Source organism: Leptonychotes weddellii, chromosome 2 (assembly GCF_054177405.1).
Source record: "Leptonychotes weddellii isolate Sample4059 chromosome 2, ASM5417740v2, whole genome shotgun sequence".
NCBI lineage: Eukaryota > Metazoa > Chordata > Mammalia > Carnivora > Phocidae > Leptonychotes > Leptonychotes weddellii.
In genome coordinates, this window is record NC_138370.1 from 99,715,629 (window position 1) to 99,736,729 (window position 21,101).

Consider the following 21,101-nt stretch of genomic DNA (forward strand, 5'->3'; position numbering starts at 1 on the left):
AGAGAGAGACAACGAGAGAGGGAACACAAGCGGGGGGAGTGGGAGAGGGAGAAGCAGGCTTCCCGCTGAGCAGGGAGCCCGATGCGGGGCTCGATCCCAGGATCCTGGGATCATGACCTGAGCTGAAGGCAGACGCTTAACGGCTGAGCCACCCAGGCACCCCACTTAACATTGTTTTATTAGACTAAGAACTAAAATTGTTGAGAGAATCTATGAAAGAATATGGAATGAACACATAGATATCTGTCACTATTTTACCACACATAATAAAATTTTATCCTATCTGGACTTTAATGTATTCCTTTATGCTGGCTTTATTAGTAATTTTATTAAAAATTCCATTATGACCATAATTATCTCTTTAATTATGCACTACTATTAATTGATTAAATCAGAAAACTGAAAAGCTTAAAGCATTAAAATATAAAATTTATTTAATTTGATATTATTTAACTGAACTCTATACTTTGTAACAAATCAATTTTTAGTAACTGGGTGTACATCTTGCAACTAATTTGCCCTGGTAGATTCCCAAGGATGCGCTGTCAATCACATTAGGCTATGCTACTAGTATCTTTTTATGGTTGTACTGACTGATATCACTTTGAAATTTTTTCAAGCCAAATTATTTTGGCTGCATTCTATTATCTTTGATAACAGATCATTTATTTGTTCACATGAAAAAATAGAAGGTCTTGGCTCTAGCAATGTAAATTCCTTAGCTCCCTTCTAGGCTGACTGACACAAGGTAACAATTCTCGGCACCGGTTCGATTCCTGGTTGGTGCAGATCTCTGAGGAGAGGCATTCAAAGCCCCTTTCTTTGCTTCTCCCAAGGAAATGGGGTACTTCCTGGATTGGTGCCCTCTTAAGACACACACTGAGCTCTCTCTCGGAGAGAGAGACTATCTGAGGACATGTGTGTATCAGGGTTTCAGATTCCATTGCCCCTGGGACTGCATGACTGCAGGAGAATCAGTGCTTCCTCACATCCCAGTGAAAAGGAGTTAAGTTTGAGACTGGTTAGGAACATGAAGAATACTCACTACAGATTCTGGTTTGAGTCTATTCAGGCCTAAGTGGCTTATTTAAAGCAACCCTTCATGAGATTCAGGGGAACTGGGATAACAACCAAGGGTCATTTTGGCTCCTCCGCATATCTGTAACAATCCAGAGCTCTGGGGAAATGAGCACTGGTCAAGGAGTTTGTTGTTCCTGGGTTCACTGGCCCTATTTCATGGAACAGCTCAAGTAGGATAAATGATGCCTGGAAGCAATGTTTGTGCCTCATCTCTTATCCCAAGCTGTAATTTGCTTAGAGATGAATAAGACCATAGCAAAATGGTGATGAGCTTTTATACTGATATCCAATGAATACAAAAGTAACTCAAAAAAATTGATATAAAAAAAAATTCTCCCACTGATTTATTTGCAGAACCTCCTTATACTGGACCAGAGGAGACATCTATCTACACTCCATTCACAATGCCTCTGGATACCAACTCTACCAACTGTTGACTGATGTTTAAATTACATAGGAAGGAAGGAAAGAAAGATAAAGAGGGAGAGGAGGAGAGGAAGAGGGAAAGAGAGAGAGAGAGAGAGGTAGGCATGGGGTAGACTTTAATAATACAGCAAACTTCAGGATGTTGTTAGTGATCCTAACTTAAAACTGTCTTTTCTAAACTGGAATTTGCCATAAAGCCCTAAAGAGTTCACGAATCACAGATATTCTCGGCTGGATTGAGCGGAGATATCAGAAAGCTAAGTATGTAGATAATGCTTCTTAAACTTCCCATGAACTGCACTTTTAGAGTAGGGGGCCTCATCTTAGATCAGAGCATCTTCTATGAAATAGCTTTGTAAAACCACCACCGGCTTCATGACAGAAATGTTGCTGTGGCCCCTTCCACTCGACCATTCACTCCCACTCTGTGAAGGACCACATGAAAGTCTTCTTTCAGAACTACATGTGGGAAAAGCCATAATTTCCCCCAACTAACTGGTCTGATTTTCCCCTAACAAACATCATGAATTATATGAGCAATAACGCTTTTCTTTTTCTGTTGGCTACCAGAAGCTAACAGCCAAATTATAAGACATAGTTAGGATTCTATGCCTGACATATCTGCATGTTAATAACTCTCCTCCTGACATCTTACCTTTTATTCTACCCTTTTCTTTTTTCCTCCCCTAGCCCTTGTTAATTCTGTTTTCCTATTTTATTGCATGCATTCCTGAAAGCCACTTCATATCCTTCCCCAAACAAAGTAGAATATAAACAAATAGAAAGGAAGAAACAAATTCTATTTCTCTTTTAAACTATCTTCTCAAGGAATCAAAAAAAGTGGCTGAATAGAAGATTTCCACTGTATAATATCATCCATGATTTAATCTCCTTTAGGAAGTAACATATTTTATAGAAGATGATTTATAAAAATAAAATGAGTTCTTCAATTACTGTACTTACATAAAAATAGGATGTCCCTATAACTCTCCCACATCTAAATGTATATAACAGTGATGATGAATATGCAAAGATATTGACTGCAGCACATTTCATAAACCAAAATATTGAAAATCACCTAAATATGCATAAATAGGGATTTTTAAATTAGTTAGGTGTATTTAAAGGGATGAGTCAAGTTTACATGAACTGATAAGGACTGGTCTCTAAAATGTAATATATGAAAAATATTTAAAAAAATAAAATAAAATGTAATATATGATAAAGAAGATACAGAATAGTTCTTACTTTATGCTATCAATTTATAAACAAGGATAATTCACAAATGCTTACAAATCTCTGCAAAGATCAATAGGAAACAGTTCCTGGGGGCTGGAACTAGGTGTCAGGAAAACAGGGAAGTTAGAAAGACTTACCTTCACTACCTTCTCTCTTTCTTCGAGTCTTTTAATTTTTCACTTAGGCATGCATTTATTTTGTTAAATAAAATGATTTTAATACATAATTAAGATAATGATTAGAATCACTAATGGAAAAGCTATGCCTCTACGGTTTTAAAGTCACTTTATTAAAGTATTCTGACACAACAGTATTTAAATATTTCCTGAAAATCTTTTATCATAACAGGTGTCCCAAAAAACTTTATTCAGATACTAAACTTCTACATAATCCTAATAATAAAGAAAATCCTCTATAGAAAGTGATAAAAATTATGACTGACCTACAAATAAAAGGTCAATGAATTAAGCAATTCCTAAAATAATGTGTAAATCTTTCTTACAAGAAAAAGGACCTCACATCCATAAAAAATACATAACCAATTGTCAGGATGTCAGGTGGAAATCCTGGCAAATGGATAAACCGCACTCCATTCTTCCCAGTATGAGCCAGTTGCCTCTGTTCCAAGAGGAAACAGATGAAAAAGGGGGTCAAGGGTCCTTCACTGACCTACCAGAGGGACTTTTGAGGGAAAGAGTAGGGATCAGAGTATCCTAGAACCAAGCAACAGATCAGATTCTGGATATGGAATTGCCAGAGCTTTAAGTCAGCATTCCAATCCAGTCTTTTCCATTACTATTTACTACCAAGTAAGAAACCACTGGCCAGTTGGTCAAAACCACAAATGTATATGCCATTTGATCACACATAAAAAGTTATCTTGCAGAAATACTAGAACACATCCAAAACAATATTTCTTCATTGTATATTTCAAGGTTACTTATTTTAGAATTGTTTGTATTAGTAAAAGATTAGAATCAACACAAATGTCCATCAATAAGAAACTGATTAAAAAACTATGGTATAGCCATGCAGTGGAATACTACAAATCCATTAAAAAAAAAAAAAAAAGTGAGCAGGCTCCTCATGTACTGATGATAAAGAAAGCTTTCCAAGATACATTGTTAAGGAAAAGAAGCAAGGTACAGAACAATGTATACAGTATATCTTTCATTTGTATAAAAGAGGGTAGAGAAGATACAGAAATTTGCCCATTGGTATGTAAAATCTTTCTGAAAGGTACACAAAAAGCTGGTAATATTCATTGCTCTGAGGAGGGATATTTGAAGAAATAAATGCATTTTCTCTTACAAAGTAAAAATTTTTAAAAGATTGATGGGAAAAAACTTTAAACCTGCATCAAATTGGTGGGAAAGGGGTGAGAATATCTGGGTGCGGTGGTGAGGAAGGAGGGGGAAGTAGTGAGGATTAGGCCATCAGAACCCTCCTCTCCTTCCCTTTCATCTCCACCACGATGAAGGCCCAGCCCCCATGATGAATATCTTCCATTACTTATTGAGGGACGCTGCATACAGTCACTCAGCATCACTGGACTATTGCTTTAAAAGCAAGCAGTTGAGTTCAATGGACTCGAAATGCATACAACATGAATTCTACAGATAAAAAGAACCCTTCAAAAATTCTATTACACTTGCTATAACAGGGACTAAGGGAGGAAAAACACACCTATGTTTTTCAAAGCTTATCCGACAGTTTTCAAGTAGAAACACAGTGTTGCCTCGTTGCCAGCAGTGAGTACGTGCGTGTACTCCTTCACTTTCTGCAGCAGCACATCTCTGTGGCCGGTATTTGAAGGCAGATCTAGCGGCTGACCTTGCAGCGCCTAGAGTGTTTCCCTTTCCGTGACCCGACCTCCCGGTTTAAGAAGTACTAACATTTCTAATCCATAAAGGTTAAGACCTTCCCAGATTAACTTTATGAGGGGATCTTAGGAAATGAGTAGATCTTAAAAGTATTATATAAAGATCAGTTCCAATAGGAGAAAGGATGAAGGAACAAAGTAATTTCTGTGAAAATTAACTTTCAAAACTACACATACTCAGAACTACCTGTTTGAGAGGTCAAACTTCTTCAACACTGATTTTAGTTTGGAATCTGCATTCCAAGACCACTGGAAGTTACTGAAAGTACATGGTGTTCTTAAATAAGCTTTCCACGGAAAGTGGTAGTTGAATAATCTTAATCAAAAACTTTACTTCTTGAGGATTTGGAGATGCAGGTTTAGTGCTAAAAGTAGTTATAAGATTGTCCACTGCCTTGTTTTTATTCCTACCAGAAAAAAAAAAAAAAAGGAACCAGAATCTGCATTACCACCCCCAAAAACAGAGAAGGAAGCTAATCACATTAAGACAGTGAAGTGTCTCAGCTCCATTAAACTGGCCCCAAGACCTGCTGGCCATCTTCGACATGGCTCTGGGCAGTAAAGACCACTTGAGACCCCCAGTTACTCCTGGAGTAGGTATGATTATATGGGTATAAAGAAGGTTTACCTATAAAATGCTAATTCACATTCAATGAAGGTCACCATAGTTGTTGACTACAAATGGAAAGGCATTTACTAGGAATAACCTCTCTGTGAGTGAACACTATATATGGTCTTTAAAGCCAATTCCAGTATTTCTCATTTACTCTTGATTATTTTAAAGAGAAGTGTTCAGAATCTAAATAATCAAAGAAAGGTATAATTTACATAATTTTGTGACGAGGGACAGGAAACCAGTGTAGGGAGCAAAAAAAATAATAAATCGTGTTCCATTGTCACGATTAAGTTTTTGAACCCAGATGCAAGTAACAAATGAAACATGAAATTTAAATGTTTCATTGACAAAATCAAAATCTCTGCTTACACTAATAACCTTTTCATTTGAAATATGGAAATTTAACAATCTGCTCTTCAGTCTTTCAACAGTCCACAATCCTAAACCAGTAATATATATTATCCAGCAAAATTATTTAACAACTACAAAACAGTTTCAGAATAAATTACTGCTTCTCCGTCCCCCTGTTGCACTAACCTATACATTTATTTAACATTGATAAGAATTCAAAAGTTTCACTTTCCCTGACAATTGTACAGTTGTAGCCTTTGGAGGGGGGAAGAGGAAATGAGGTTTAGAGCTAATAAAGCAAAGTCAAACTCTAGGTTTAAGTTTTACATCTTTCCAAATTTTTCAGAAAAATATATCAGAACATCTGCATTTTGCCTGGTTTTAAGGAAAAATGATACAAAAATCACCCTAATTCACATAATTTCATTCAGAAACCACAAATTGCTTAGTGACAGCCAAAGAACTCAGAAACTAAATAGCTTTGTTGAAACCTGGAATTTGTCGTATTTTGAATCTTAATCTTCACACCTCTAAAAAGTGCCTTCAACAGAAACACTACTGTCATAGTCACATACACAGCCAAATCTGTAAACAGAAAAACAACCATATAGAAATATAATATTTAGATCCTCTATACTCTTTCTACATTAAGGAAGCTCTTGAAATAGCTAACCAGGTATAAAAGTTAGTGACACTCACGTGTCCCAAACTGCTTGTTAGTTAAGAGTTGGTTCCATAGCATATGCGGTTTTGGTTTTTTTTTAATAAAATACACAAACCCTGAGAAATCTTTTTTACACAGATCTCCACTTGGTAGGAGAAATTGTTAAAATCATTAAAGTGAAGTGTACCATTAATACGATGGGAAAGTGAAGGAATAGAATAATTACAGAACAAGAAACAAGTATTTTGTAACAATCTGAGTAATTAGGGTGCCCTGTGCTGTAAATATGTAACTATCAGTGTGTTGTGATTCTCATTTTACCACAAAGAGCCACATCAATAGTCGATAAAGCCCAAGACAATTAGAAAATCAAGTTTTAAATTCTCAACGTGCAGAGACCTGTTTATGGGTCAAGAATGGAGGTGGGTGGGGGTGTGGGTAAAATAGGTGATGGGGATTAAGGAGGACACTTGTGATGAGCACCGGGTGTTGTATGTAAGTGTTGAATCACTATATTGCACATCTGAAACTAGTATTATACTGTATGTTAACTAATCAGAATCTAAATAAAAGCTTAAAAAAAAGAATATAAAACAAAGAATCAAAGGATAGAAAGAAGGCAAGGGTATGACCTCTAAAAGAACTATGAAAACACAACCTGCCTGTTTCTGGACTAGGTCCTGCTTTCTGCAGCCAGGCAGGAATGTTAGGATAGAATGTCAGGTAGCACAGGCAGGAAGCAGAACACAGCTCCTATGCTTGTCTGGGTAGCATCCTTCCTTCCCCAGTCCCTGAGGGAAGGATGAGCAGTCTGGCTGAATGCAGCTCTGTGGCTAGACACTGTGACCAGGAGTGGAGGCTGAGCAATACGAGCTCCCTGCAAAGTCAACTGGCCTCTCCAAACAATGCCATGGAAAGGGGAGTAGCAAGAGAACATGAAACGCAGTATGTTCTATGTCAATACATCTCTTTGTCTCACAGGAATAGGGTCAAAATGTCTTACATATGCTCGACCAAATGGATTAAACACCAAAGGGTCACTGCACTAGGGCATGAGATATGATATGGTCTCCCCCACTTACACATCTTCTAAGGGATAAATTGGGAGGTTCTGTGTCTAGGTGGAAATAGCTTCCTTTTGCTTTGCTGTGCTAATATGAAGGAAAATTCGTAAGTGAATCATTCAGAAAAACAAGAACCAGAACTTTACTAAGGAAAGGAGAAGGCTCCTTACGGGTAAGGACTCTGAAATGATCTAAGGGTCAGAAAGACAAAAACAATTTTCACATTAAATTTCCCAGAAGCTCTTTGGAATTTTTATAGGTAGTCCATTACCAGGTATAAGAGTTAACGAACAGCAAGGCATTTTTCCTTGAATAAATGTAGTGACAAAAGTTTCAATTTCATAAAAGCTTCCTTTAAAAACTAATCAGGAACTTTCCGTTTATCCCCAGCAAGCCTCTGTTTGGTGTTGTTCTTCCTACTTTGAGCTGACCTCTGGCCCCTACATTCCTCTACCTGTTTATAGCAAAACAAAGACAGGGGAGCTCTAAGCTGACAAGAGACATTTGTACCATCTGAGATTCTGAAAACACACACACACACACACACACACAAGGAAACATCCATCTTTGAACTCGTTTTTACAACTCTGCCATCTACAATATTAATGGTAAAGATCCACCTGGCTTTTTTTTAATTTAAAGGCATTTTATTTTATTGTAACATGGAGAGCCTTAGAATCATCGTTTTTATTTTGGCAGTAAAATGCAAAAATACATTTATCATGCCTAGAAAACAAAGAATCTGACAGCATGGGTATGTCCCATCCCATAACACTCTTTCAAAAGCAGTATTCCTTTATATTTCTTTACTTTCATCAAACACATACATAGCATTTACTCTGTGCCAGGAACTGCATTAAGTGCTTTACAAATAACTCATTTACGGTCCTACGAGGTATTACACTATTTTATATCTATTTCAGAGATGAGGAAAATAAAGCACAGAGAAGTTGAATGATTTGCTCAAGGTCAAACAGCTAATAAGGGATGGAACAGAAATTTAAACCCAGGCAGTCTAGCTCGAGTCCATGTTCCCCTCCATTAGGTTGCCTCTCAAACTTTCACCAAATCCAAGCTGAGATGAACTGTGATTTGTGCAAGATCATCTTATACATTTTTATAGCATTACCGTTTCAATAACTGACTTATCATTGTTATAGCTTCCTCAGAATCTCAAGGAGTACAAAGAAAGAAAAGATAAATACTATCAAATACTATGCTTCACCACTTTACGTTCTGTTAGAAGCAAAATGAAGTATAGAAGATAATGAAACAGTGTCTCATCTCTGCTGGGAAAGCTAGTCTGCTAGGAACTTACTTGGATGTTTAAATTCAGTAAGGCCACTGTAACTTGGAAAGGTCTTTACGCTTGTTCAAATTCAGACTCACCCAGCTCGTGTATACCCGAGAAAATTTAATTACGTGTAAAAAGACAGAACAGCTCTGAGAGGTTCTTTCTGGGGAATTCCACAGTTGATGAATCTCTCAGAGACAGAGGAATTTTCTTATAGTGCATCTGGCAGAGCGCGTATGTACTCCTACACCCCTACACCCCAACACCCCTGCCTCTGCCGACTGCTCTGGCACTCTGCCACCAGAGAAGGTGTGCCCCACTGTGCTCAGGGCCTTCTGCCAGAGCAGCCTTTTCCTAGGTAGGGCTGGGGTACTGTGCACACCCCAAAGCACTTCAACCCTCCTTTTGGGAGTGCCCTGCCAAATAAGACAGCCAAGGAGGAAATTACCTCCATTCCTGCAAAGAAACTACTCATTTTTTTTTTTATTTGGGAACAGTGTGTGTGTTGGGCCACCCTTTGATTATCAAAGCCGGATTGCTCTCCAAACTCCAGCCCTGTGGCCTCCAGCTGTGCAAATACTGCTGACACTGCCATATAAGGGGCAGAAGACGACTCCACCAGGTACCATTCTTCTTTTGGACCATCTTCCCTTAAAAACAATTAAGCAGTCAGGCACGGCAGCTTTGCCTAGTTCTTTTTGTTTACTGGAAACTGGAGTTAGCATCATTTCCCCTTATAAAAAGAGGCAATGGCCTAACCGTGCAAAAAGTCTGGCCCAGTGGCTTACAGGTAATAGAAACCTTAATCTCCTTTCCCTTTCCATATCCAACCAGGGATGTTAACCTGTGACCATTACTCTCACTCCTCCGCAAAGTTAAGGGCAGATACCATGCACAATTCTTAAAGATGAAAACAGCTGTGGGAATTCCTAGCTTTCCTGAACTTAAATCTACCCAATTGCTCCCACCGTCAACACATCTCTAAGGCAGGCTCCGCCCTGTCCAGCTCCAGCCTTCTTCACTTCTCTATTCCTCTAAGCTCCTTTCTCATGAGCAATAAAACACGGGGATGTAAGGAACCCAACTTCGTTCCCATCATCTCACAAGACACACCAGCCTAGCACAATGCCCCAGGAATTCACTTGATCATTACGGATTCTCTCGTAGGGGAGGTGGAATACAGTTTTGAGATCCAGATAAAGTTGCGGGGAACAAATTTCTCAAACTTCCATGATGTGGCTCTGATTTCTACCACTAAAATATCCATGGAAAAGGTAAAAATCAGTGTTCTGATTTGGCATTTATTACATGATGTTGATTGCTTCTAGAACTTAAAAATAATGTTTTTTCAGAGGTGTTATTTGATTATGGTGGGTGGTCCATTTAGAACACAGTCAATACAATCTCACTTCAAAAAAAAAAGGAAAAAAAGGTTTACAAATAGGCCACTTGCCACAACAGGTATGGTAAGGATTTTATTAGTGCTAGAAGGTTCGGAGTCTGTTTAGTGTAAATATAGTCTAGACTCATTATCTTACCCCCATCTCCAAGTCTGGAGCACAGAAAAGAAAAAGCCTGATGAGAAAACAGGAGCTGGAGATTTTGGGGACAGATGCCACAATAAGCATGGTAGGTGGCTCTCTGAATAACAAAGCTGGCACCTTACTGACTGCTGGCTCAGTTTGAAAAGGGGCAGGGTAAGGAGTCAGGAACTGAAAACCCCCCTGTGGGAACCACACCACCAAGACTTGAGCCCACTGATGTGCAGAGTGAAGCCATGTATGATGGTGGAAAGCCGCACCTCCCAGGGAGCTGAAGTCCCCGGGGATGATACTCACGCTGACACTGTCCCCAGGACCGGCGGGCCCAGCCCCAGCAGCAGTCAATTCTCCCACCATAACGACACAGGCCAATTGACGACACTATTTGCCTGGGCCACCTACCAAACAAAAAGATTCAAAATAAATAAAGACACTATTGAAATTAAAAATATTTTCCTGTTATTATTGTTTTTTTTAATTTAAATCAAGCCCAACAATTTTCGATGAACTCATTCATGCCTGCAGAAATTTAAGGATAAAACACATTCAGGAAAACAGTTCTGCTGTGACCTAATTCCAAATTTCAGAGAGTTAAACACACACACATACTCTACACACTACACACAGGAGTAGAGGCAAAGGGAGGGGAAGATCCTTTCTTAAATGGAAACAGCATCAGCTAAAACCAAGAATTCTCAAGGCTGACACTCACAGGGTGGTTTCTGAAGCTTGAAATGAAACAGATTCCTCAAAGACCCACACCTGTTACTTGGGGGAAAACCAGTTTTGACTGATTTATCATAAACTGAAAAGTATTAATATGACATGTCAAAGCAGAAAGAAAAAAAAATCTGCCTTTAATTTCTGCCTTGGAAAGGGGCACAAAGACGGGACCTTCCTCAAAAATCAAATGAAACAGACCTCTTTCCAAGATATGACTCTTTGGCAGAAAATGTTCCCAGAAAAAATAAAAAAGTATAAATAAAACCAAGAGGAGTTTAAAGTGTAGCTAACATCTCAAGTGTCCTTGTGGTTTGAAACTTCTCTGCATCAACAATTCATGTTATCTTCCTCACTCATGTAAATAAGGACTAAAGGTATTCAATTTCAGTATACCAATTTATCCACCAGATTCCACTTTCACACGTTTTTTGGTAAATCGTTTCTTTGTTTAGATTCACACCTGACTTTTTACCCCCAGAGGATTAATATTTTAATTGGCTGTTTTAAAATTAAAGCTACCTTAAAATCTTATGCATAATCATGTGATTTCTGTATTTCCTATTGCAAGTGTGTGTGCCAGAACTGCACAACATACCCGAATGTGAGCAAAGAATTGCTTTAATAAAATAAAATAGCCTCTGGCCGCTACCCACATTTTCTTAAAACACTCCTAATCTTTCCAATTCCCGTTTCTTTTATCCCCCCTTATGCCCGCAAGCCCAAAGTACAAAATAACCCCGAACTCTCTATTTCCTCCCACCAGGTGGTAAACAAGTGATTGCGCTTTTCCTCCTCAGCGCTCCACTGGTTCCCCTCCGTGTTCCCCTCCAGGTTCAAGAAAGCCAATCAACCGTGGAACTGATTCGTTCCAAGATTACAAGTAACACAGGTGCGGCTGTCTTTAGGGCTGCTCAGAGGGATACTTGGCGGGGTCAGGGCGGGGGTGGGGGGGTCTCTCAAAGAGGAAGACTGGATGGATGGCGGTGTGACCCGGGTTAAAATCTCTCCCGGCTGCTCCAGCCAGGTTTCTGCGCGAGCAGCAGGGATCCGCGCTCGGGGCGGGTCTGGTCTCTAATTGCACGGAGGTGGGGCAACCGAGCACGCCCTCCTGACCAACAGACACACACAAACACACTCACTCGCCCGAGCGGATCGCGCCGCGCGCCGCCGCCAGAGGAGCGGCTGAGTGACAGCGGCGACGGAGCCCGGGGTTGTTGGAACCTGCCAGAGCACGCTGCAGCCAGGCTCGCCCGAGGTCTCGGGAGCTGTGTGTGCGTGCGTATCATACACAAACACGCACGTAGCGCTCCCCCTTCTCAGTCCTTATTTTGAGTCCACCTCCCTCAAGAAAGCCAAGTGCGGAGGCAAACGGGTCCTCCCTGGAAGCCCAATCGCTCCTTCGCCCCCACCCTTTGTGTGAGCGGCCCTGACAGCGTCGAGCCGGGCTTTGGCCCGGCCACCGGGAAGTTTCCCAGCTCAAAGAGCCGTCTAAATCACACCCGAGAGCTTCCTGGCCAAGGGTGTCCTGCGCGTCACCTCGGCTTAGGAGGTCAGCCCGCGCCCTCCCAGCCGAGGTGCGGGGCTCCAGGAGCCTTCCTCCTCCTCCCCTGGCCCTAATTCCCGAGCCGGGAGCCGCGGCTGGGCTCCGGGACTCGCAGGGGCTCCTTCCCCAGCCTCAGGAAGCCAGCCACTGGTTGCGAGAGCGGTTCGACGGCTCTCCTCCCGCCGACGCCGTGCGGTGGCCCAACTTCTGGCCTGGGAGACGCCTCCCTGGCCGCGCAACCCGGCGGGGAGAGGGGGCCCCAACACCGCAAGCGCGAAATTAGCGCTAGGAGAAGAAGGCGCCCCGTGGCCCAACTCACCTCACGTCGAACTCGGCGGCCGCCTGCAGGTAGAGCGAGGAGCCGAGCACCAGCGCCAGGAGGAAATCCATGCCGGGCGGCGAATGGCGGGCTGCAGGGCCGATGAGCGCGGGGAACAGCTTGGGGGTGCTGGGCGCGGAGGAGAGGCGCGCTTGTCCCCGTGGCTCCGGGAGGAGTGCGAGCGTCGCTGCGACTGCAGCTGCTGTCGGAAGAGAGCGGCGCGGCGCGCAGCCGGAGCAGGTCTGCGACGCAACGCTGGGAGCCCCCTCTGGCTCCCTCCCCTCGAGGGGAGGTGCTGCAGGGGGAGCTGCGCCGCCCGCGGGGAGGGGCGCAGGGGGCGGGGGGCGCGCGTGCGCCTGCCTCCCCTCCCTCCCAGCCCGGGGCCGGGGGTGAGGGCCCTTGGCCCCTAGGCGGGAAAGCTCAGGAGCCGGAGCGCCGAGGGAAGCGGCGTCTCTTGAGGGCCAGCCAAGTGGGGCGAGCGCCAGGCTGCGAGGAAAGTTGCAAGCCCGGCCTGGGCGAGGGAACGCAGGGCGCCCAGCAGGAAAGGGTGAGCCGGGGAGGGAAGGGGCCCGGGGCATAGGTTCGCGCTCCGCGGGTTCCGCCAGAACAGGTGGTGACCGCAGGGGCGAGCCGTGGCTTCCACCGGGGGGAGGGGTGAGGGGGTGCGGAGAAGCCGGAGACGGGAGACGTTTCTGGGGCTGGAGAGGAGCAGTGTCTGCATTTAGTGAAACCACAGCACGACTGCACGACTTGGACAAATTAGCAAAGGCAAACTCCGGGAGTTTGCTTCTCCCGCAGAGTTGGCAAAGGCTTATTTTTTATTTTGTAATCAACCGCAAAAAATGTTTGGCTCTCCAGTCGAGTTTTGTAGAAGAAACGTGCAGACTGTTTCTATCTCTGCCAGCTCAAATTCGAGCACTCTAGAAGGGTAGCAAGGGCTGCCCCTTCAGGGCACGTGGAGGCCGGAGAGGGCGGGCTGTAACTACTTAGCAGTCTGTGGTGTCTGATCTTGGGGAGATCATTTAGAAACCATTTTAAAAATCATTCTGTTGTTGCAGAGCAAAAAATATTGTACTAAGACTGTTCAAATGAAAACACACAACGATCATCCTAAAATGCACGTGAAAACATATATCCATTGAGTCACCTCCCCTCTCAATGAGTCCCCGGTGCAGAGATGTGCCATCTCTCAGACCTCTCAGGCCTAATCTATTCTCTCTCTTCCCCTATCCCATGACCTTCTTGCCTTTCTCACAGACTCCAGGCATGCACGTCCCTGCCTTTGCGCCAATGACTGGCTGATACTTATTCCTGGACCCAGATATCTGCATGGTTCACATTCTCAGTTCCTTCAGGCTTTGCTCAAATGTCGCCTTTTTGAGGAATCCAACCATGACCACCCAAACTTAAAGTTGCAAACCGGCCCCCTCAGGATGCCACATGATTTGGTCAGCTTTGTCTCTTCTCCACACCACTGGTCTTCCAGCGTCCTATATAATTTAATTCTTGTTTGTATGTCTTCTTTCTGCTAGAATGCAAACTCTTCAAGGGAGTTTCTTTGTTAGTGCCTAGAACAGTGTCTGGCATGTAGTAGGTGCTCATAAATGTTTGTTGAATGAGTGTGTTACATTACGAACTTTTTTCTATATTTTCTTTTTGAGGTTTCTCCAACTTCAAATTTTTAATGGAAAGTTCTGTGGCAGTGTGATCTCACTATCCTGATTTCTTCGTGTGTATAAAAACAGGAATTTTATGCAAGAAAAGGAAAAAATAATGGTTTCAACTTAAACGACTCTTTGATTTCCAAGTTGTTTTCTGTTAGCAAAACAAGTTTCTATTTTAATCTCAGGAAATATCCATGCCAATTCAGGCTTGGGACATTATTTTAGGCAAACAGCTTGGTGTCATCTATTTCAGATCTTTCTAATGAAGTCCAAAAATGTAGGAGTCAAAATATTTTTTCTTCAGAAAATCAAATTTTTGTAAGTGTAATGTAGGCTTGTTTCCAGGCTCCAGTGGCTACTCCTTAGCCATTTCCTTTGTTTATTGATTCCCGGGTTGGATTTGCAAATAAGCCCCACCAGAGCAACAGATGATTGTCAAGAAGGGGCTAACCTATAGGCTAAAAGCTGGAGATAGAAGGAAAGGAGGACAGATGATAGGTGAAAATATGACAGTATCTGAAGCAAAAGTGTAATGCCCTATCGGCAGGCCTTTTAACATTTTTTTCCATATCTTTTTCTTTGGCTTAGAAAACACTCCATTCATCTTCCTTCTTCATTTGCACGCTCTCCACTTGCCCTTTGGGTCCAAGTTTAGCTGACATTTACCCAGGAAGCCTTTTCTGTTTTTTTGCTCGGCTGAGACTTTTGTGGTATAATTACAACACTATGCATCCCATATTGTAACTCCTAATGCAGTGTGTTTAATGCATTGCTTCTCTACCACTCTGAGTTCTATGAGACGGGGCACAAGGCCTGGCACAAGGCTTCAATTCAGTAAATATTAAATGTTGGATTGGATTGGATTGAATTGAATTCTTCCTGGTGAACTTTAGCTTCTTGCCTGAGTAAGCAGTAGCTGATTATATCAGTCTTTGTTGAATCATGGAATGAGGAGACTCTAAAGGAATTCCAAGGTTAGTATGCTGCAGTTATGACCACCATTCCAGAAACAAGGTGACGTTCCCATGGGAGTGCCAATTACTGTCTCAGTCTTGAAAACAAACAACCAGATCAAAACAGTTTGCTTTTCACAATACCTGTACTTTTCCAATAGGACAACTTTTTGGTTAGGTTTCCAATCCGATAATGCCACCTTGCAAGTGGTAATCACAGTGTTCTCACAAATAATTATCACTAATTACAATGTGATAGAGTTAAATAACAAAATAGGACCACACAAAAACAACTTGAGACGCGTGGACATTAGAAGCTCTTAATTGTTTTGTCTTCTTTTTTTTTCAACAAATATTTAGTGAGAGCGTACAATGTATTGGCCATTTCTTGGTACTAGGACTTCAGCCAGAAAAAAGACAAGGTTGTGCCCTGAGAGCACACTGCAGTTGGGGGGGGGGGGGCGTGGTTTGTCAGGGAGTAAGTGCTGTGAAGAGAGGATAAAGGTACAAAGAGAGGGTAAAGGAAGGATAAGGTGATAAGAGATGGGGTGTGATTTTAGGTAGAGTGATTTGGTCCCCTCTGGGGAGGTGACATTTAAAGAGAAACTGAATAAGGTGAGGGTGTGTGGTGGGGACAGTACCCAGGCAGAGGGGAAAGAAAATGTGTTCTCTATCAAGTTCTCATAGTGGCTGTCAGCAAGCTCTTTCTCCCCCTATCCCACATACAGTGGTGGCATAAGGACAGGATACCTGCTTTAAGAACTCCTATTAAGAAAGGAGAAGGATGAGGAGCACATAGCCGCTTGTTCACTGCAATTTTGACTCCCAGCCGAGCAAGAATTATGGAGATTCTCTGCTCCAGCTGTAGAAGAAATGCCTTGGTCAGACAGTCGGGTCACCTCTGTTTCTCCAACCTTGTCCATTCATCTTCCATAGCCACACCAGAAGGGGCTATTGGAGCATGTGTCTTCTTTCGAGGCTGTACATCATTCATAGCTCTTTTTCTACTGGTACAAAATCAAGGGTCTGAGTGTTGCTTTAAGGGGCTAACAGAGACAGATATTTTCAGGCCAGGCTCGTGGTTTCTGCAGTTACCAGATTTCTTTAGAACCCCAATGGGCTTCTGATCTAATTGTTTCCAGTCAGTTCCTTGTACCAATAACCGTAACCAAAATCTTTTCTACTCCTAGTTCTTAAGCCTGCTTTATTTCTTTGCTTCTTTGGGTCCATACCTTACTCTTTCATCTTAATGGAGGCCACCTTGAAGCTAGCTAAAATAATAGGGCTGTTCGGAAGGGAACACCCGTACTCTGATACTTGCCACAAGGCTTAGATCCCTTTATTGATATTAATGTTTGGGGCATCAAAGCAGTTGTCTTTTTCAATCCAAGGAGGCCCCAAATTTCTGAACATTCTCATTTCTTTCCATTCCTGCTTGCAAAGCAGCCAGTTTTTGGCCGAGCTCATCTCTTTCTTAAAAAAGTGCCTTGTCAGAGCAACAAGGAGCAGTGAAATACACTAACATTTTCATTTTTTACAATGATATTCCCTAGTGTTGTGTCCTTCACGTGATCATAGATAATGATTTTATGAAATAGCATGTCTAGGGCCTTTCTAGCCCACACACAGCAGTTCTAGTTGTACCACAGAGCATATCATCCCTTCAGAGAGTAAATAATTCCGATACTTAAGCTCTTTTAAATATCTAAAGAGGAGTGCTTATAATTATTCTTAAGAAGTCATTGATATTTAAGTCTGGAAAAAATAGCTTTCTCACATGTGCCCAAACATACACACATATACCCAGCTCATCTCTGATACAAATATAAATGCACAAAGCCCTAAATAAATGATTAGAAGTATAATCTATTAACATATAGAAGAATCCATTATAATCAGGTTGACAGAAAACCTCTATGTGGGTAAAGGGTTAACAAAATCCTTTCCCCTTCTGCATGAGAATTTGACCTTATGTTAACTTTCTAGCTCCCGTTCCCCTGGCAACCTGATAAGGTGGTTGGTGAACTATGTTGCTATGTTGCTGGTAAGAATGGATCCCTGATTGATCAACTGTGTTTAGACAGAACAAAATATACCCAATAGCAAACCATAGCATTGGAGGGACCTGAGTTCAGTGACTCTTCTAACTGGGTGTGTCCCTTGTAGAGCCCTTGGACACTATGCTGATGAGATATTGGCTCCAGAGGGGCATGAGGCTGTTGAGCCAGAGCAGTTTCCCATCTGTGTAAAGTGTTTATCATCAGGCACCCGGGCTGTTCTGCTGTGTGAGGAGTTCCACTGAAGAGAAGCACTTGATGCCACTGTGCAGGCAAACCGTGGTCCCTGTCCCTTATCCTGAGTATGCAAGTGCCGTCTTGCGAGCCTAAATGTTCTGAATCTTTACTTAAACCTAAGAAGACCTGAGGTTTCTGCAGACTCCACGATCAGTGCTATTGATTCCTGATTTTAAAAAAACAAACAAACAATAAACTATTAATAAAATAATAACTCAAAGAATAATGTAGAATGTGAATACTGGGAAAATTCTTATCAACGTCGGGAATGAGATGCGAATGCCCATATCACTACTTTCATAATATTCTAGAAATAGGATTTGATGCAGTCAGACAAGGAAAAATGTGAATTATTGAAAACAAGAGGCAAAGTTCTCATTAAGATGATATGATTAGGTAGCTAGAATAGCCAAATAGTATTTAAAAAATTTATTGGAAAAAAATCAGAATATTTGGTAAGATAGTTACAAAAATGGTAATTTAAATAAACACACACCTATGTGAAAAGTTAATATATATTTTAAAAATTACCAACTTGCAAGATTGAACTCCAAAATTTTGTTCCAGCCTTCTCTTCACAAACTGAAGGCATTGGTGTTTCATCTAATACAGCACACATGAGCAACTAATACGCTTCAGGCACGACGATTACTGTTGCTCTTTCTCATCCACCTTCAAATAATTCTGCCAAAGACACCGGAAGACTTTATTTGATAGGCCTTTCATTCTATTTTAATGTCACTGGAAGAATTCAAATGGGCACAAATGGCTGATGAAATTAGAAAGCAGTTTTAATAGAGAGTCATGTTGTAGTCTACTTTTCAGCCCTTTTAAAATTATACCTTAGTGATATGATACAAATTTTAAAGCAATTTGGATTCATGTTTTTATGTAGAAAAATGCGAATGTTGGGGCGCCTAGGTGGTGCAGTCGGTTAGTTTTGTCTGAGGTTGTGAGCTCAGGGTCCTGAGATGGAGCCCCATGTAGGGCTCTGCGCTCATTGCTGAGTCTGCTTAAGATTCTTTCACCCTCTACCCCTCCCCACCTCTGCTCGCTTGCTCTCTCTAAAATAAATAAATAAATCTTTTTGACAATGAATTTTTAGGATCAGTTAACCAGGGATGGTAACACTAACTTCTCCAGCACATCACCTCCAGTATCTTTGGCTTGACACAATAAAAATTCCTTTCATTAGTGCAAAATGTAATGCAGGTTGGACAGTCTCCTAAGCGATCCTTTACAGGTGGCTATTCAGGGATCAGGGCTCCTTCCATCCTGTGGTTCTGTCTTCCTAGAGTTCTCCTCATCTAGCCACATGGGTAACAGGGGAAGGAGTTCGAGCAAGCGTACCTGGGGATGTGCAGCATTCTGCTGGCCTCTACCTCGTCACATGGCTCCAACATAGCTGCAAAAAAAATTGAAAAATATATTCTTCCAGTATGCCGAGGAGGAAAATGAAAATTTTAAATTGAATACCTAACATTGTCTTTGTCCTGGCCTCAAGAAGCTAGTGAACTTAGTATTTAATTACTGTCAGGAAGAATGCTTAACAGTAATTATAACAGTACTGAAAAAAAAATCATTGTCTTTGAAAATCATTCTCCGAAATTCATTTAATCAATGATTTTCATCATACAGCAAGTCAATATATTTGGGATCCTGAACGTATAATTCACCTGATTAAATTAGGTAAATTGTATAAAGTACTTCGTCCAGCACATAGTATAGGTAGGACAAGCTCGACAAGTATTGATTGCCTCAAGGAAAGGTTTTACTGCTGGGAATGAAATAAGATTTTTCTATGTCCAAGGCAGGCAACTGGAAACCTTTGCATTAACATTTTCCATGCCTAAACCAACTCTGACAAGCTCTATTGTGAATATCTCATCTCAACTGAGCTTTTATCAAAGTATTTGAGCAAATTCAAAGTTGCCTAAATACCCTTGCATCCCCCTGCCCCATGGGGGAAGTACTAGTTAAGTTTTTCACCTTTCATAATAAATGATCAATTTTCTGGTCTCTAAACATGGACCTGTTTGTTCTCAAACAACACAGGAGACCAGTTCCTTAGGTAAAATTTTAGTGCTTATAAAAGTCCTTGTTAAAATAAATGATATTTATGGAAGGCAGTCTAGATAGGGGACATGGTATTTGGATAAATTTGGATTTCCCAAATAGTGACCTTGGATCAAGTTAGTCTCTTGGAACTTAACTTAGAACCTGGAAGACTCTTCTCTTACTGAGTTGGGCTTTCAGCTGTTATGAGTTTATTTCAAAATATAGTTAAAGAAGATTTGCACTTAAGCTTTCTGGAAGACTCTTGTGGATATTATCTGATGTATCTATCTTGATCCCGTAAGGTAACTAGTTTCTTAGAGAATTTAGGGCCAAGAAAAAATGTTGTTTCTTCTGAGAAAATTTTATGTCTTTTATTTTCTGATGAAAACTTACTGTATCAATCTTCCCTTTTAAAAGTGGCTGCCAGAAAACTATGGAGACAGTAAAAAAAATCAGTGGTGGGGTGCCTGAGTGGCTCAGTCGTTAGACTTCTGCCTTCAGCTCAGGTCAAGTCATGATCCCAGTGTTCTGGGATCGAGCCCCTTGTCGGGCTCCCTCCTCTGGGGGAAGCCTGCTTCTCCCTCTCCCACTGCCCCTGCTTGTGTTCCCTCTCTGGCTGTGTCTCTGTCTGTCAAATAAATAAATTCTTAAAAAAAAAATCAGTTGTTGCCAGGGGTTAATGAGAAGAGATGGATGAATGGGCAGAGCACAGAGGATTTTTAGGGCAAGGGAACTATTCTGTAGGATACTATAATGGTGGGTACATGTCATTATATGTTGTCAAAACCTATAGAATATACAAGACTAAGAGTGAACCCTAGTGTTAAACTATAGCCTTTGGGTGATTACAATGTGTCAATATATGTGCATCAGTTGTAACAAATGAACCACTCTGGTGGGGGATGTTGGTAATGGGAGAGCCTATGCATGTGTGGGGGCAGGTAGTATATGAAAAATCCTTGTAACTTCCACTCAGTTTTGCTGTGAACCTACAACTACTCTAAAAAATAAAATCTATTAATTTTTTAAAGAAGAAAGTATATATATTTTGTCATGAATTTTCCCCAGTAATTTAAAGTTTGTAAGGTAGTTGTATTTAATGTTGTTTACTTAAAATTGTGGACAATTAAAATTCTCATATAAACTTGGAAGAACACACACAAAATAGCTAAATATATATATTTAGTTAGTATGCATATATATATATGTATTTTAAAAAACTTCCCAGGAAGCCCAGAGTTAAAATTCTGCCATAACCACTAAGGAAATTGAAGCAGTCATCAAAAATCTCCCAAAAAACAAAAGCCCAGGGCCAGATGGCTTCCCAGGGGAATTCTACCAAACATTTAAAGAAGAATTAATACCTATTCTTCTGAAACTGTTCCAAAAA

The 21,101-nt window shown here is 41.4% G+C and overlaps 1 protein-coding gene and 2 long non-coding RNA genes across 4 annotated transcripts in view; 1 reads left to right on the forward strand and 2 right to left on the reverse strand.

Moving 5' to 3' along the window:
* Positions 1 to 13,063, reverse strand: part of NPNT (nephronectin) — a 77,197-nt gene extending 64,134 nt beyond the window's left edge. For both annotated transcript variants that reach the window (XM_081812032.1, XM_081812031.1), the window contains exons 1-2: positions 12,743 to 13,063; positions 10,455 to 10,555 (exon numbers count right to left, since the gene is read on the reverse strand). In XM_081812032.1, coding sequence (XP_081668158.1) covers positions 10,455 to 10,555; positions 12,743 to 12,813 — 172 coding nt within the window. In that variant the 5' untranslated portion in view covers positions 12,814 to 13,063. The remainder of the gene's footprint in view (positions 1 to 10,454; positions 10,556 to 12,742) is intronic.
* Positions 13,064 to 13,102: 39 nt separating this feature from the next.
* LOC145720146 (uncharacterized) overlaps positions 13,103 to 21,101 on the forward strand; it is a 16,184-nt gene continuing 8,185 nt past the window's right edge. Inside the window, exon 1 of the long non-coding RNA XR_014142913.1 lies at positions 13,103 to 13,289. This is a non-coding gene — a long non-coding RNA (uncharacterized LOC145720146). The remainder of the gene's footprint in view (positions 13,290 to 21,101) is intronic.
* The window catches only part of LOC145720148 (uncharacterized), an 8,754-nt gene continuing 5,297 nt past the window's right edge, over positions 17,645 to 21,101 (reverse strand). The window contains exons 3-4 of the long non-coding RNA XR_014142915.1: positions 19,004 to 19,058; positions 17,645 to 18,337 (exon numbers count right to left, since the gene is read on the reverse strand). This is a non-coding gene — a long non-coding RNA (uncharacterized LOC145720148). The remainder of the gene's footprint in view (positions 18,338 to 19,003; positions 19,059 to 21,101) is intronic.